Source organism: Salmo salar, chromosome ssa12 (assembly GCF_905237065.1).
Source record: "Salmo salar chromosome ssa12, Ssal_v3.1, whole genome shotgun sequence".
NCBI classification, from domain to species: domain Eukaryota; kingdom Metazoa; phylum Chordata; class Actinopteri; order Salmoniformes; family Salmonidae; genus Salmo; species Salmo salar.
Genome location: NC_059453.1, coordinates 57491532 through 57510486, shown reverse-complemented (window position 1 = coordinate 57510486; position 18955 = coordinate 57491532). Strand labels below are relative to the sequence as shown.

Here is an 18955-nt window from a genome sequence, read left to right as displayed (position 1 = left end):
CTGTGATAGGACAGCAGAATATCAGAGCACCTTTCACCTGTGTGATAGACCGTGTATTCAGAGTTACAGTCGAGCAGTAAGTGTTCATATATTTGGAAAGTCAGGGCTCAGAGCAGTGGAGGCTGGTCGGAGGAGCTATAGGAGGACAGGATCATTGTAATTACATTTTACATTTTACATTTTAGTCATTTAGCAGACGCTCTTATCCAGAGTGACTTACAGTAGTGAATGCATACATTTCATACAATTTCATAATTTTTTTTTGCTGGAATGGAATAACTGGAATGGTATCAAACATATGGAAACCACATGTTTGTCAGGGCTCAGAGTTAGAGTTCAGCAGTAAGTGTCCATATCTTTAGAATGTCAGATCTAAGTTTCCACCTTTAAATAGGACATTCTGCATACGTGTGTTCATAAACTGCCCTTGTAGTTGGTTGTTGTATAGAGACAGACAGACTGGTTTGACTTTAGTTTCATTAGGCTTTATACAGTATTCACACAGAGGCAAACCGTTTGGATAATGCCAATGTAATTTTTTATTTGTGCATCTTCAATGTCAGTATTGTTAAGATCCCTGTGAAATATCAACATCACTTTAAAACCATTGAGAAATGACAACAAGTATACAAAATGTGTGGAACGACTCACTGTGGAGCATCACCGCATAACACTATCAACACACAGCACAGCCACCAACCACCAATTAAGCACACTGCATCAGTTGAAGAATCAGATTGTATAATTAGAGTATATATAATATACAGTTCACAAACGAATGTACCCACCGCAATTTTAAATTCAATAGCACAAACCTACTGAAGCATAAAACAATTTGTAAATAAAAACATGAATCATTGAACCTCAAGTGAAACACAGGTAACACCATGTGCACCGATGCACCAAGTTCTAAACAAAACACACCAGGTTCTAGACTAAACACACCAAGAAAACCACTTCCATAAGACAGCCACCACATATAATGCAAAGTCACTATTCACACAGACAATCTTCTCTCACTCCATTTCGATTTCTGATAGATTCTCCAATTCACTCCGATCTCCTCTTAATAACTCACTTGCTAAATATCCCTTACTTCCCTTTTACTATACCACATTATTCCCTCTTATATTCCACCCCGTTAGATAATTACAACCCCCGGCCCTCGCAAACTTCACATCGGAAAATCTACATGACTTATGGTCAGGTATCAATATACAATAGTATTTTCAGATCTAGTCAAGTTTGTGAGGGTAAGTAGATGAGGGCAAAATGTATACGAAATGTGATCTAAATATCATTGACAAATATGATAGGATTAGGCCCTTTAGGGGTGACATCCCCCTGACTGATGATGATTGGCTGTCCTAGACTAGTTTGCGGCAAGCGTAAGCTGCCCATTGATTGGTTGAAGCTGCCTTGGCTGTAGTGCTGCTGGCCAAAGCTCTCCCGTGATAGGTCAAAACTAGCCTGCCTGTATGGATGTTGATAGAAGCTGTCCCCTGATTGGTCGAAACTGTTCTGGCTGCAGAGTCGTTGGCTCATCCCATTGGCCCGTCTCTCAGAGGCGCTTCTCATCGGGTACCTCTGGCCAGTCTTGTACCAGCCAGTCTCTTTGAATACAAACCAGATGTTGCCGGCCCAGAGGATAAAGTTTACAAAACCAAAGGCCTGCATAGAGGTATAGAAAGAGGGTATTTAGTTTGGGTCTAAACATAAAAATGACAGATTTAGAATCCGAAAATGTAACAAATGGTTGCTAAGAATTTTTGTTGGTGTGCACACATGATGTAAAACGTCAATAACCGTTAAACACCACCTGTCGGAACTGAAGACCTGAAGTCCTGAAAGAGCTGCAGAATCTGGATCCCTACAAATCAGCTGGGCTAGACAATCTGGACCCTCTCTTCCTAAAATTATCCGGCTGTTTCGTATCGTCTGAGATTCCTAAAGATTGGAAAGCGGCAGCGGTAACCCCCTCTTCCTATTTCGCAACAAAGCCTCCGTCACTCAAGCTGCCAAACATACCCTCGCAAAACTGACTATCCTGCCAATCCTTGACTTCGGCGATGTAATTTACAAAATAGCCTCCAACACTCTACTCAGCAAATTGGATGCAGTCTATCACAGTGCCATCCGTTTTGTCACCAAAGCCCTATATACTATCCACCATTGCAACCTGTATGCTCTCGTTGGCTGGTCCTCACTACGTAATCGTTGCAAAACCCACTGGCTCCAGGTCATCTATAAGTCTTTGCTAGGTAAAGCTCCGCCTTATCTCAGCTCACTGGTCACCATAACAACACCCACCCGTAGCACGCGCTGCAGCAGGTATATTTCACTGGTCATCCCCAAAGCCAACACTTACTTCGGCCGCCTTTCCTTCCAGTTCTCTGCTGCCAATGAGTGGAACGAATTGCAAAAATCACTGAAGTTGGAGACGTAAATCTCCCTCACTAACTTCAAGCATCGGCTGTCAGAGGAGCTTAACGATCGCTGCAGCTGTACACAGCCCATCTGTAAATAGCCCATCTAACCAACTACCTACCTCATCCACATATTTTTTTTTCTTTTTTATTCTGCTCCTTTGCACACCAGTATTTATATCAGTATTTATACATGCACATCCTCATCTGCACATCTATCACCCCAGTGTTACTTGCTAAATTGTAATTACTTCGCCACTATGGCCTATTTATTGCCCTACCTCCTTACTTAATTTGCACACACTGTATACAGATTTTCTATTGTGTTATTGACCGTGAGGTTGTTTATCCACTTTGTAACTCAATGTTGTTGTTTTGGACGCACTGCTTTTCTTTATCTTGGCCAGGTCGCAGTTGTAAATGAGAACTTGTTCTCAACTGGCCTACGGTTAAAAAAAGGCAATGGAGCTAACATTGTTCAGCATTCATGTTTCACATACAGTATAAGGGCTGTGTCCTAAATGGACCCTACTCCATATATCCCTCAAACTCAACTCTAGACCTTGAAGCCAGTTCCAGTGCATTGTATCATAGTTCCCCTCTAATCAGGGACTGATTTAGACCTGTGACACCAGGTGGATGCAATTAATTAACAGGTAGAACAGTTAAACCAGGAGGCTCTGGACCTCATAGGGTAAGAGCTGAACACCCTTACCATATATAGTGCACTACTTTTGACTAGGGCACATAGAGTTCTGGTCTAAAGTAGTGCACTATATAGAGAATAGGATGCCATTATGGATGCATCCAATGGCTCACCACAGACGTGTTGAGCTCAGACCAGACTGGGTGGTGGGAAGCTGAACACCGGTTGGCTGGGCGTCTGCAGGCGGAGATGAGCAGGAGGACCTGGGTGGGATCTGTGGCTGACTTCACATCAGACAGAGCTTTGGCCCAGGCACAGGAGCTCACCAACCACATGAAGGCGAAGAGCACAGTCACTACAAAGTCCTGGTTAGGAGGGAGAGATGGAGGAGGTTATTATCAGATGTAATGAGATTGTGAGAGTTGAGGAAGAAGATAGGGGGAAGTTATAAATGAGATTTAAAGGGATATGGGATAAAAAAGCAGGAGTAACATGTGGAGGAAGATGAGGAGCAACGTCTCCCTGCTTTCTCAAGTTCTGTTTCCTAGTTTCCCCGGTTCTGACCATTCTGCCTGCCCTGACCCCGAGCCTGCCTGCCGTTCTGTACCTGCCTGACTCTGAACCATTTACGAACCTCTGCCTGTCCTGACCCCGAGCCTGCCTGCTGTTCTGTACCTTATTGACTTTGCCCTGGATTACGGTCCTCTGCCTGCCTTTGACCTGTATTTTGCCAGCCCCCTGTTTGGGTCTATAAACATCTGTGACTAGTACGAACTGGCCATGACTGACCCAGCAGACTCAGACCAGCTCCACAGTGCTCTCCCTGTAAGGAGCCACCATTGGAAGACACAAAGAGTTAGTGCAATGTCTTATGGAGGGACTCCAAACCCTGGCAGAACGCCATTACCAGGCGTTCAATACATTGCTGGAGCAATTCCGTGGATTCCCTACTGGGCATTGGGTCACACCAGTAATCTCCCAGCCTACACTAGCGTCCCGAGAACCCCACTTTTTTTTTTTATTTCACCTTTATTTAACCAGGTAGGCATGTTGAGAACAAGTTCTCATTTACAATTGCGACCTGGCCAAGATAAAGCAAGCAGTTTGACACATACAACAACACAGTTACACATGGAGTAAAACAAACATACAGTCAATAATATAGTAGAAAAATAAGTCTATATACAAAGTGAGCAAATGAGGTGAGATAAGGGAGGTAAAGGCAAAAAAGGCCATGGTGGCGAAGTAAATACAATATAGCAAGTAAAACACCGGAATGGTAGATTTGCAGTGGAAGAAAGTGCAAAGTAGAAATATAAATAATGGGGTGCAAAGGAGCAAAATAAATAAATATATACAGTAGGGGGAAGAGGTAGTTGTTTGGGCTAAATTATAGATGGGCTATTATAGATGACCTAGAGCCAGTGGGTTTGGCAACGAGTATGAAGCGAGGGCCAGCCAACGAGAGCGTACAGGTCGCAGTGGTGGGTAGTATGTGGAGCTTCGGTGACAAAACGGATGGCACTGTGATAGACTGCATCCAATTTATTGAGTAGGGTATTGGAGGCTATTTTGTAAATAACATCGCCGAAGTCGAGGATCGGTAGGATGGTCAGTTTAACGAGGGTATGCTTGGCAGCATGAGTGAAAGATGCTTTGTTGCAAAATAGGAAGCCAATTCTAGATTTAACTTTGGATTGGAGATGTTTGATGTGAGTCTGGAAGGAGAGTTTACAGTCTAACCAGACACCTAGGTATTAGTAGGTGTCCACATATTCTAAGTCAGAACCGTCCAGAGTAGTGATGCTGGACGGGCGGGCAGGTGCAAGCAGCGATCGGTTGAAGAGCATGCATTTAGTTTTACTTGTATTTAAGAGCAGTTGGAGGCCACGGAAGGAGAGTTGTATGGCATTGAAGCTCGTCTGGAGGATAGTTAACACAGTATCCAAAGAAGGGCCAGAAGTAATCATTTGAAAAACCAAGGCTATTGAGTCTGCCGATGAGGATGTGGTGATTGACAGAGTCGAAAGCCTTGGCCAGGTCAATGAATACGGCAGCACAGTATTGTTTCTTATCGATGGCGGTTAAGATATCGTTTAGTACCTTGAGCGTGGCTGAGGTGCACCCATGACCAGCTCTGAAACCAGATTGCATAGCGGAGAAGGTGCGGTGGGATCCAAAATGGTCGGTAATCTGTTTGTTGACTTGGCATTCGAAGACTTTAGAAAGGCAGGGTAGGATACATATAGGTCTGTAGCAGTTTGGGTCAAGAGTGTCCCCCCCTTTGAAGAGGTTGGATGACCGCAGCTGCTTTCCAATCTTTGGAATCTCAGACAACACGAAAGAGAGGTTGAACAGGCTGGTAATAGGGGTTGCAACAATTTCAGCAGATAATTTTAGAAAGAAAGGATCCAGATTGTCTAGCCCAGCTGATTTGTAGGGGTCCAGATTTTGCAGCTCTTTCAGAACATCAGCTGACTGGATTTGGGAGAAGGGGAAATGGGGAAGGCTTGGGCGAGTTGCTGTGGGGGTCTGGCAGTGGCACGCTCATTTGCGCTATACTCCCACAATGCAGCAGACTACGCAGTGGATTTTTGCACGTTGGCGGCTGAGAGTGCCTGGAACCCGAAAACATTCGGAGGTGATCAAAGATGTGCTCACAGACCGGGAGCTGCCCATGCTCCTTGATTCCCTCATAGCCGCGACCATCCGGATTGATGGGCGGCTTCGAGAATGTGGGAGGGACAGGGAGTCTGTGCCCCGCTCGCTCACCCTCGATTCCCACCTTGCGTCTGAGGAATCCCGGAGACCCCCGAGGTCTACGTGTCCGAGTGAACCCAACGTCATCCGAGTTCTCTCAAGAATCACCAAGGGCTGCCGACTCGTCTACTTCGGAGTCCATGCACCTGGGCAGGAATAGATTGACTCCTGCTGAGCGCTTACTCCGACTCCACACACAGAGCTGTCTATATTGCGGAGCTACGGGACATTTCTTAGCTAACTGCCCATTAAAAACCCAGGCTCATCAAGAAGGGGCGAGTACTCTGGTGGGCCATACTGAGAACTTTTCCTCTCCCCTTACTCGCACCCCTTTCCATGCCATCCTGCTGTGGGGGAACCAGTCCAAATCTCTCCGGGTACTCATCGACTCTGGGGCAGATAAGAGTTTTTGGATGTACCCTGGCATCTGAGCTGGGCATCCCCACTCAGCCCCTCTCCATTCCCATGGACGTTAGAGTGCTGGACGGCCGCTCTATATGCCGGGTCACTCACAATACCACTCCCATCAACCTACAAGTGTCAGGCAACCATAGCGAGGCAATTCAATTCATGCTGATTAAGTCTTCTCAGGTTCCCGTGGTATTGGGACTCTCTTCACTCCAGTGACACAATCCCCTCATAGACTGGACTGCTGGTGCCATTATGGGCTGGAGCCACGCCCATTGTCTGAAGTCAGCACAGCCTGCCCCAGGACGTCTTCATGTGGGCTCGGAAGTTGCTCGGACCTCTCCGCCATTCTCGCGAAGTACCAGGTCTTCCAGGAGGTTTTCAGTAAGGCCTGGGTCACTTCACTTCCTCCGCACTGACCCTATGATTGTGGGATCGACCTTCTTCCAGGCACTACACCGCCCCGGGGACGACTGTACTCTTCTTCGGGTCTGGAGACCAAGGCTATGGAGATCTACATCGAGGACCTACACAGATTTATCCAAGTTGGACCTGCGGAACGCCTACCATCTGGTGCGGGTAAGGGAAGGGGACAAGTGGAAGACTGCCTTCAACACGGCCAGTGGCCACTACGAATACCTCGTCATGCAATTTGGACTTACCAATGCCCCTGCTGTGTTCCAGGCCCTGGTTATTGACGTTCTCCACAACATGTTGAACCGGTTCGTTTTAGTCTACCTCGATGATATCCTCGTTTTCTCCCACTCAGCCCAATAACACGTGCTCCACATCTGACAGGTCCTCCAGCGCCTCCTGGAGAACCAGCTTTTTGTGAAAGCAGAGAAATGAGAATTCCTTCTATCGCCGCTTTATCCGTCGTTACAGCACCCTGGCTTTCCCCTTGTCTGCACTTACATCTCCCAAGGTTCCGTTCACATGGTAATCTGGAGACGAAAGAAACGCACACCTGTTTAGGCGAGGTGCTGGCTAGCAGAGTAGAACACTTGAAAAAGAAAAGGAGAGCACTCTAGGAGCTCAGATGCAATAATTAAATAAGCTGATATCCAACGTTTCAACAGACAAGAACCTGGAATATCTCCGCACAGCCAAGCGTCTCAATTCCAGGCAAGCTAGGTGGGCCCTGCTTTTCACCCGGTTTAACACCGACCAAGATCCAAGAATATCAAGCCGGATGCGCTGTCACACCGCTATAGCCCCGTGGCTACACTCTCGGACCCCAAGACCATCCTTCCCACCTTGTGTCTGGCGACGGCACTCAGCTGGGAAATAGGGAAGCAGATCCGTGAGGCACAGCGTTCCCAGCCGAACCTCGGGGGGGCACAGATAACTGGATGTTTGTACCTGATGCTGTCCGCTCCCGTCAGACCCTGGCCTTTGTGCGACAATGCTTTTGGTGGCCTACCATAGTCCTGGATGTCTCCGCGTTCGTCGCTGCCTGCACGGTCTGTGCACAGAACAAGACTCCTCTGCAAGCTCTGGCTGGTCTCCTTCAACCACTGCATGTCCCTCACAGTCCCTGGTCTCACATATCACTGGACTTAGTCACGGGTCTTACCCCGTTTGATGGCAACACCGCCATCCTGACAATAGTGGACCGGTTTTCCAAAGCCACCCACTTCATTCCTCTCCCCAAGCTACCCTCTGCTAAAGAGATGGCCCAGCTCATGGTGCAGCATGTCTTCCAGATCCATGGACTCCCAGTGCACATGGTCTCCGACCGGGGTCCTCAGTTCTCGTCCCGGTTCTGGAAGGTGTTCTGCACGCTCATTGGGTCGGTAGCCAGCCTGTCCTTCGGGCTCAGTCTGACGAGCCAATCAAGACCTGGAGACGATTCTTCGCTGCCTTGTCTCCGCCAACCCCACCACCTGGAGGCAGCAACTCGTGTGGGTTGAATACGCCCTCAGCACCCTCCCGTGCTCTGCCACTGGGCTCTCGCCTTTTGAGTGTTCCCTGTGGTATTAGCCCCTGCTCTTCCCAGAACAAGAGGAAGAGGTTGGCATACCCTCGGCCCAGATGTTTGTCCTCCACTGTCGCCGTATCTGGAAGAGAGCCCGGTCGACTCTTCTCAAGACCACCTCCAGGTATTGACGACAAGCGGACCGCCACCGGACCCCGGCAGAGGGTATGGCTGTCCACTCATGGAGTCCCTCAAACTTTTCCCCCGCTTAATCGGCCCTTTCCCCATCTCCAAGATCATTAGCCACTCTGCTGTTCGTCTTCTGTTGCCCCGTACCCTCCGTATACATCCCACTTTTCATGTCTGTGATTAAACCTATGTCTCACAGCCCTTTTTCTCCTGTTCTGACCCTGAGCCTGCCTGCTGTTCTGTACCTTATTGACTCTGCCCTGGATTACGGATATCTGCCTGCCTTTGACCTGTCTTTTGCCTGCCCCCTGTTTGGGTCAATAAACATCTGTGACTCTAGCTGTCTGCATCTGGGTCTTATCCTGAGTTCTGATAAGGAGTAACAGCAGGAGTAACAGCAGTAGCAACATCAGGAGTAACAGCAGGAGTAACAGCAGGAGTAACATCAGGACTAACACAGTACAGCTAACTGCTATTTAAAGAATGAAATAATGTACCACACCTTTTTATAGGTAATAATCTTGAATCACATTTCTTTACATGCTAAACTACAGTCCTGGAAATTATGAAATGTATTGTATCTCAGTTAATACACACGCAAATTATACAAATCCCATGGCATGAATGAATCAAAGGCAGCTCTTGGTAAGTAAATCAACTCACCACCAGTGGTCCTCTGTTACCCTCGCGGTACTTATTCTGGTAGTAGATGTACACCACGGTGGCCAGCAGGGAGTAGAGGAAGGCAACAACTGCCACGGTCACAAAGAACTGAGCTGAGGAGGAGTAGTCTCCTACCATGAAGATGGTCTCCTGTCTATTCCCCTCACACAGCGTGGGCTTGAAATGGACCTGCTGTAACCTATCAGATGACAGGAACAAGGACATGGTCACAGAGACTTTTATTGAGTAATGCAAGGCTCTGACCACAGTGTAGGCAATTTAAACCTTTCAAGCATGAATCCAGAGCAGTGAAACTGACACATCCGTTTGTGATATTACAACAACAAAGATGTTACGACATTGGGGGGGAAATCATTCCATTACCAATGGAATCTGACCTGATCTGACAGGCTTTGTGAGGGGGGAGGGAGGGAGAAGAGAAGAGAAGAGAAAGGGGGAGAGGGGGAGAGAGAAGACGCATCTAAGGAGATTGGGGTATACAGTTAAAGTCGGAAGTTTACATACACTTAGGTTGGAGTCATTAAAACTCGTTTTTCAACCACTCCACACATTTCTTGTTAACAAACTATAGTTTTGGCACGTTGGTTAGGACATCTACCTAGGTGCATGACACAAGTCATTTTTCAAAAAATTGTTAACAGACAGATTATTTCACTTATAATTCACTGTATCACAATTCCAGTGGGTCAGAAGTTTATATACACTAAGTTGACTGTGCCTTTAAACAGCTTGGAAAATTCCAGAAAATGATGTCATGGCTTTAGAAGCTTCTGATAGGCTAATTGACATAATTTGAGTCAGTTGGAGGTGTATCTGTGGATGTATTTCAAGGCCTACCTTCAAACTCAGTGCCTCTTTGCTTGACATCATGGGAAAATCAAAATAAATCAGCCAAGACCTCAGAAAATAAATTGTAGAACTCCACAAGTCTGGTTCATCCTTGGGAGCTATTTACAAACACCTGAAGGTACCATGTTCATCTGTACAAACAATAGTACAGAAGTATAAACACCATGGGACCACGTAGCCGTCATACCGCTCAGGAAGGAGACGCGTTCTGTCTCCTAGAGATGAACTTACTTTGGTGCGAAAAGTTCAAATCAATCCCAGAACAACAGCAAAGGACCTTATGAAGATGTTGGAGGAAACAGGTACAAAAGTATCTATATCCACAGTAAAACGAGTCCTATATCGACATAACCTGAAAGGTCGCTCAGCAAGGAAGAAGCCACTGCTCCAAAACCGCCATATAAAAGCCAGACTACGGTTTGCAACTGCACATTTGGACAAAGATCGTACTTTTTGGAGAAATGTCCTCTGGTCTGATGAAACAAAAATAGAACTGTTTGGCCATAATGACCATTGTTATTTTTGGAGGAAAAAGGGGGAGGCTTGCAAGCCGAAGAACACCATCCCAACCGTGAAGCACGGGGGTGGCAGCATCATGTTGTGGGGGTGCTTTGCTGCAGGAGGGACTAGTGCCCTTCACAAAATAGATGGCATCATGAGGAGGGGAAATTATGTGGATATATTGAAGCAACATCTCTAGACATCAGTCAGGAAGTTAAAGCTTGGTCGCAAATGGGTCTTCCAAATGGACAATGACCCCAAGCATACTTCCAAAGTTGTGGCAAAATGGTTTAAGGACAACAAAGTCAAGGTATTGGAGCGGCCTTCACAAAGCCCTGACCTCAATCCCATAGAACATTTGTGGGCAGAACTGAAAAAGTGTGTGCGAGCAAGGAGGCCTACAAACCTGACTCAGTTACACCAGCTCTGTCAGGAGGAATCGGCCACAATTCACCCAACTTATTGTGGGAAGCTTGTGGAAGGATACCCAAAACATTTGACCCAGATACTAATTGAGTGTATGTAAACTTGTGACCCACTGGGAATGTGATGAAAGAAATAAAAGCTGAAATAAATAATTCTCTCTACTATTATTCTGACATTTCACATTCTTAAAATAAAGTGGTGATCCTAACTGACCTAAAACAGGGAATTTTTACTTGGATTTAATGTCAGGAATTGTGAAAAACTGAGTTTAAATGTATTTGGCTAAGGTGTATGTAAACTTCCGACTTCAACTGTATGTATCCTTCAGAATAACTGCATGATGCTCAGGAGTCTCAATTATACATCTCTACACCGATCTCTAAGGGACTGATTTATGAAAGGTACATGCACATAAAAAAAGACTAAACTTTGCATGCGCCAGTTTTAACGGAGAAGTGTGCGTATCTCCATGTACTGTACCATGCGTACGCACAACTTCAAATGGTTGAAGAATTGTATTGCATGCTTATTTTGCTATTTTGGGGAAAATGGAGGTGTTTGACACACAGGAATTATGATAATAGTTGGATAATATGAGCATTAAAGAGTAAGCCTAATGATAAAATCAATGCATTTGCCATTGGTAAGGAAGTTGCATACCAGCATGTATAGCCTATGTACACTTACATTATATAGGCCTAAATCTGACATGGCCCAATTCCAACATTTCCCAAATCATACAGCAAATTAGGAATTTTTGTTACCATAAAAGGTGGGGTTTTAGAGCTTGTTCATGAGCACCTAAATATAATATGGCTCTGATTTATCAATGAAAACTTGCGTATAATGTTGCGAACGACAGTTTGATAAATCCCAAAAATTTGTTACACAAATCCTAGAATCTCCACATATACCATCATTTATTAAGAAATGTATGCACGGTTGATAAATGAGGCCCCTGGAGTTGAAAAGGTTTATGGTTTTCAAGGGAGCAGGTACTGTAGATAGATACACATGAGATACTGAATGTGGAAACATTAATCATTTCTGGGGATCAGACAAAGACTCTGACACCACAGTCTGTCTGACAGCTCCATATTTCATCAACTCAATGCTCTTCTCTTTCTTCCATCTTTTATAGATGGAAAATATAACTCAGCCACCACACTAGTTTTCAAAACACATTCACAGGCAGACAACACTGTCATTGTCTCATCAAAGCTATATTACCACATGCACCATAGATTCAATGATAACGAAGCCGGAAGCGCTCTTGCTTTAAAATATCAAAGCAAACTCTGAACCAACTATATTCATTTGGGGACAGATCGAAAAGCATTAAACATTACTGGTAATTTAGCTAGATAGCTTGCTGTTGCTAGCTAATTTGCTTTGGGATATAAACATTGGGTCGTTATTTTTCCTGAAATGCACAGTATGGGTAGGCTACAGTATGCCTACAGTATATCCCGGGATGATTAATCCACACATAAAAGGGTAAAAGTTTGCTTCTAGTAATCTCTCCTCCTTTAGGCGTCTTCTTCTTCTTTGGACTTGACATGGTGGTTGGCAACCAATTTTAACCTCTTGACGGTCGCCTAGGATAGGGGGCGCTACAGCGATTTTTGAAAAAAATGTGTGCCCATTTTAAACGGCCTCCTACTCAAACTCAGAAGCTAGGATATGCATATAATTAATACTTGTGGATAGAAAACACCCTAAAGTTTCTAAAGCTGTTTGAATGGTGTCTGTGAGTATAACAGAACTCATATGGCAGTCAAAACCCCGAGACAGATCGTAACAGGAAGTGGAATTCTGAATTGCGGACTCAACTTCATCACTTTGCCTATAAATCACACCATGAGCAATGGTTCATTGAGCACTTCCTATTGCTTCCACTAGATGTCCCCAGTCTTTACAAAGTGATTTGAGCCTTCTATTGTGAAAACTGACAGAATGAGAGTCTGTGGAACGTGGTAACATGAGGAGGGCCATCACCATTATGACGCCGGCGCCCCTGGCTACCCTCCCCTTTCGAAACGTTATGAAAGACAATGCAATCGTCCCCCTTTAATGTTATTGGAGCTCTGGTTGAAAAAGGCTTTAAAGATTTATGTTATACAATGTTTGACATGTTTGAACAAACTTAAATTAAAAAAAAATGCATTTTGTTGAGAGAGAAGTCCCGCGGCCGACAGTACTTTTGGTGCAGCCTTCAGAACGCGCTAACAACAACAAGCTATTGGGACATAAAGGATTAACTTTTTCGAACGAAAATACATTTGTTGTGGACCTGGGATTCCTGGAAGTGCTTTCTGATGAAGATAATCAAAGGTAAGGGATTATTGACAATAGTATACAAGACTAGATTTGATATGCGATTGTTCCAAGATGGCACTGACCTGTATTGCTAGCCTATTTTTCTGAGTATCGCATCCCCTTTTATCGCAAAGTGTGATTACCCAGTAAAGTTATTTTTAAATCTGGCATTGCAGGTGCTTTCAAGAGATGCTAATCTATAAATCTTAGAATGACAATATTACATTTTAAAAATGTTTTCGAATAGTAATTTAGTAAATTGTAGCGCTGTTTCACCGGACGTATTTGAGGGAAAATAGTTAGTCAACGTTACGCGCCGATGTAAAATGCTGTTTTTATATATAAATATGAACTTTATCGAACAAAAGAATGCATGTATTGTGTAACAAGGTGCCTTAGAAGTGTCATCTGATGAAGATTGTCAAAGGTTAGTGCTGCATTTAGCTGTTTTTTGGTTATTTGTGATGCATGTGGTTGGTCGGAAAATGGCTATGTGGCTACTTTTACGATATACTCCTCTAACATAATCTAATGTTTAGCTTTTGCTGTAAAGCCTTTTTGAAATCGGACAACGTGGTTCGATTCAGGAGAGGTGTATCTATAAAATGATATAACATAGTCCTATATTTGAAAAAATATATATATTACATTTTGTTATGCTAATGGCGATAGGATTTTTCGCTGGATGTCCGTCCAGACCAGAGGTTAAGGTGGATTACCACTACCAACTGGACTGGTGTGTTGACCTCAGTTCATCTTTCAAACACCCACGTAGGTATATGCTCCTAAAAACCAATGAGGAGATGGGAGAGGCGGGACTTGCAGTGTGTCAAGCTGTCACGGATCCCCCCGGTACTGATGCTCATTCTGTTCACCAGTTTTGGAGGTCTACGTCACCAGCTTTCTAGGCTTCACTGAACGGGATTCATTATCATCAACCCCGGACTGTCTTGTCTGATTACACACACCTGGTTCCCATTTCCCCTGATTAGTATGTTATATATGTGCCCTCTGTTCCCTCTGTCTTTGTCGGTTATTGTTCCCATGTCCGTTGGTGGTGTGAGTACAGATGCGTTGGTGCAGCTGTTAGCTATATACACTGCTCAAAAAAATAAAGGGAACACTTAAACAACACAATGTAACTCCAAGTCAATCACACTTCTGTGAAATCAAACTGTCCACTTAGGAAGCAACACTGTTTGACAATAAATTTCACATGCTGTTGTGCAAATGGAATAGACAACAGGTGGAAATTATAGGCAATTAGCAAGACACCCCCAATAAAGGAGTGGTTCGGCAGGTGGTGACCACAGACCACTTCTCAGTTCTTATGCTTCCTGGCTGATGTTTTGGTCAATTTTGAATGCTGGCGGTGCTTTCACTCTAGTGGTAGCATGAGACGGAGTCTACAACCCACACAAGTGGCTCAGGTAGTGCAGCTCATCCAGGATGGCACATCAATGCAAGCTGTGGCAAGAAGGTTTGCTGTGTCTGTCAGCGTAGTGTCCAGAGCATGGAGGCGCTACCAGGAGACAGGCCAGTACATCAGGAGACGTGGAGGAGGCCGTAGGAGGGCAACAACCCAGCAGCAGGACCGCTACCTCCACCTTTGTGCAAGGAGGAGCAGGAGGAGCACTGCCAGAGCCCTGCAAAATGACCTCCAGCAGGCCACAAATGTGCAAACGGTCAGAAACAGACTGCATGAGGGTGGTATGAGGGCCCGACGTCCACAGGTGGGGGTTGTGCTTACAGCCCAACACCGTGCAGGACGTTTGGCATTTGCCAGAGAACACCAAGATTGGCAAATTCACCACTGGCGCCCTGTGCTCTTCACAGATGAAAGCAGGTTCACACTGAGCATGTGACAGACGTGACAGAGTCTGGAGACGCCGTGGAGAACGTTCTGCTGCCTGCAACATCCTCCAGCATGACCGGTTTGGCGGTGGGTCAGTCATGGTGTGTTGTGGCATTTCTTTGGGGGGCCGCACAGCCCTCCATGTGCTCGCCAGAGGTAGCCTGACTGCCATTAGGTACCGAGATGAGATCCTCAGACCTCTTGTGAGACCATATGCTGGTGCGGTTGGCCCTGGGTTCCTCCTAATGCAAGACAATGCTAGACCTCATGTGGCTGGAGTGTGTCAGCAGTTCCTGCAAGAGGAAGGCATTGATGCTATGGACTGGCCCGCCCGTTCCCCAGACCTGAATCCAATTGAGCACATCTGGGACATCATGTCTAGCTCCATCCACCAATGCCACGTTGCACCACAGACTGTCCAGGAGTTGGCGCATGCTTTAGTCCAGGGCTGGGAGGAGATCCCTCAGGAGACCATCCTCCACCTCATCAGGAGCATGCCCAGGCATTGTAGGGAGGTCATACAGGCACGTGGAGGCCACACACACTACTGAGCCTCATTTTGACTTGTTTTAAGGACATTACATCAAAGTTGGATCAGCCTGTAGTGTGGTTTCCACTTTAATTTTGAGTGTGACTCTAAATCCAGAACTCCATGGGTTGATAAATTGGATTTCCATTGATTATTTTTGTGTGATTTTGTTGTCAGCACATTCAACTATGTAAAGAAAAAAGTATTTAATAAGATTATTTCATTCATTCAGATCTAGGATGTGTTATTTTAGTGTTCCCTTTATTTTTTTGAGCAGTATATATATATATATATATATATATATATATATATATATATATATATATATATATATATATATATATATATGTATGTATATAGTGTATTACGGGTATAGTCCCGTGTCATTCAATGAGGTTTAACCTCGCTCTTTTGTTTGGGTACAGCCCAGTGTTTTTGTATACGTGTTTGTTTTGGGTGTATTAATAAAAAAACCTATTGTGTATTCCTGCGCCTGTCTCCAAAATCCTTTATACCAGCATGACACAAGCGTCGCAAATAGAACCAAGTTCTGGATAAGCAGATGCTCGTTGACGCGCTTGAGCAGTGTGGGTGCAATGATGGAATAACATGTATGTTATTTTGCAACACTTGCACACGTGACACGAGCCGTGTGGTCTCCATGTTAATCTAGGTAAGTGTGACTTGTCTCTCAACATGACATACCCACGAGTGTGAAAGTACATGTGACAATGGCATGAGCCTTCTGCTCCAGTTTACACATGACTGTAGTGTACTTCAATGTAAATTCTGCTGAATTCATATTTTGGAGAATGTTGACCATGAACCACAATAAAATGGGTAAAAGTATAATAGTCAGACTAGGAAAAATGTCAGCATGTATTACCTGAAGGGATAGGCAAAGTTTATGGTGATGCTGAGGTTGCTCTGGCTCTTGTCTAGACATTCCACTCTAACCCGCAGGTGACCAGAGTACCCTCCACATGTTGCAAATGCACAGACGGCAAAAATCTGGGAAAAAAAAAATACCTCATTAGACTCCTACCCATTGACCATTCTAGACATAGGCTGTGTCCCAAAATGGCACCCTATTCCCTACATAGTGAACAACTTTTGACCAGAGCCCTGGGCCTAGTAAAAAAAAAGTAGTGCACTACATAGGGAATAGGGTACCAGTTGGAATGCACAAAAAGTTGGTCCTTGTCACACCTCTCCTGTCTGGTCTTCTAAAGAGCTGCTAGACTAGCAGCTGGAATTAATGGGCCACGGAGGAACATCAACATCCTGACAAAGGCTGACTCTGTGAAAGTAATTAGGGAACTTTTCATGTGTAACATGGTACATGGTGTGGATACAGTATATGGTGGAAAGAGTTTTACAGTTGGTTGTCTTTAGCTTTTGCCAACTTGGAGCTGTTGATCGATCCTTAAAGAAAAGAAAACCTGCTCTTTCCAGTATCACTTAGGTTTATTAAGCAACAGTCACTCTGCGTTTGTCAGAGCTTCAACTGCTGTTGATGAATGCAAACAGGTGAATGCATGTTGTATCTCTGTATACATCTATTGGGAGTCTATGAGGCATGCACATCTTTCAAAGGGATCATGTGTCTATAATTTCTGTCAGTGGCCGGGAGACTGATGTCAGCATGTTATACATGTTATATATATTTCATCAGGAACCGTCCGTGGGCATGGCAGGCAGTCAGATACTGTAGGCTACTGGCATTAATCTCTTTTTGTTATCTACCTTTGATGCCTGTGAAAGGACTGAAGCATTGGTCAATTCTAATCAAGACCTAGCACTCCCACACACGCGCATGGACACACACACCAAGTAATTATCCATAATCTTTAGCCTTTACCATAATTTAGAAAGACGACACAACTCATCTCTCTGATGAAATGGTATGTTTGTTTGTTGTGTTTCTTTGTGTGGGTTTGTTTATCTTTTAGAAAGAGAGAGATTGACGGTGGCTGGGATAAAGAGAGAGAGCAAGACAGAAACAGAGACAGAGAGAGAGCAAGACAGAGACATAGACAGAGAGAGTTCCTTAAAGGGATAACATACAGCCAGGAGACCCCATCTAATTAAGTATGTGTGGCTATAACTAAAAGTCAGTGATTGGATGGATTTATAGAAGGATTGATCTGTCTGTTGTCTGCAAACCCCTTGGTCATTCACTCATCAATATTCAAATGGATAAGGATGCTTTCTAAATTATTCAGATTATTAATGACACATTAGAGAGAGAGATGATAGATGAAAGCTAGCGTCAATTGAATCCGTAGCACTGAAGATATGCGTTGTAGAGTGATTGACATTTAAAGGCAATGTTAGCGGAAACTGCATTTATGGTAAACACTGGCTCAATCGAAAATTACCTTTCAATTTTAATTGCGCTATAACGCTGAACTTCAGCGCTGCGTATTTAACCGAGCCCCTAATCTTGGCACCATATCTATTAAGCAGACTGATGATAAAGGTTTGGGATTGATTTCCTTGGAAACAGCATTATGAAAACAACTGAATAATTTAGAAATGGGCTGACTGTAAACAGAGGGTCGCCTACTGTGGGTTAGAGGGTGGGCAGAGCCCCATAGAGGGACTCAACCTGTTGGAATACTGTACATGCCACACACACACAGGCACACACACACGAAAAAGACTCCACTGGAAACAACGTTTGATAACATTCTACCCACTAAACATAAATACTATTCCTTACAAACTAAATTGAAAATGAAAAAAAATGATTTTAAAAACAGATCTATCACTAGCCTACCATAGAGCACATCCATACTTCATAACTGGATAATTGTAATGCTTTATTATAGTGTTTAACCAAGAATGAGCTTACTAATGAAAATCAATTAGCCACAGTCCAAATATGAAAGAAACAACAACTTACCGGAGCAAATATGACCATACACATTTAAAAAGCAAAGTGAACAAGTTCTACTCCACAAGATGGTGTTAGCAGCTTTCTCCTCATACTGTTGTACTGTCACTGATGTAGATGGCACAAAGAGAGAAAGCAGAGAGAGAGAGAGAGAGAGAGAGAGATAGCAGAGTGCAGAGGTTGCCCGGAGGGTGGGGAGAGCAGAGACCAGATATCTGAAGTGAGGAGAGGAGAGGAGAGAACAAAGCGAGCTTTCTGGGGTTGGGGTAGGTGTTGGGGGGGGGGGGTGTAAGAAGATGATGTAGTGTAGACATTGTCTGTATTGTAACTTGGTGTTTCTGCTCCTCTCTTCGAGGACAGACCTACCTACCAGACACTGGTAGATAACAGATAGACAGAACTGTAAAAGTATGAGGATTCACCTAGGAGATTTCCACCCATAGATTCAGCAGAGACAGGGATACAGTGCCTTCAGAAAGTATTCACACCCCTTTACTTTTTCCAAATTTTGTTGTGTTGCAGTCTGGATTTAAAACGGATTAGATT

General features: G+C 44.5%; 1 protein-coding gene across 1 annotated transcript; it reads right to left on the bottom strand.

The window, feature by feature from the left end:
• Positions 1-521: 521 nt before the first annotated feature.
• LOC106565499 (synaptoporin) lies at positions 522-18647 on the bottom strand. Its single transcript, XM_014132718.2, has 5 exons — positions 18419-18647; positions 16397-16521; positions 9011-9209; positions 3246-3437; positions 522-1671 (listed from the first exon to the last, which is right to left on the bottom strand). The coding sequence occupies exons 1-5, from the start codon at positions 18440-18442 to the stop codon at positions 1291-1293; spliced, it is 921 nt and encodes a 306-aa protein (XP_013988193.1). The 5' UTR covers positions 18443-18647; the 3' UTR covers positions 522-1290.
• Positions 18648-18955: the final 308 nt, after the last annotated feature.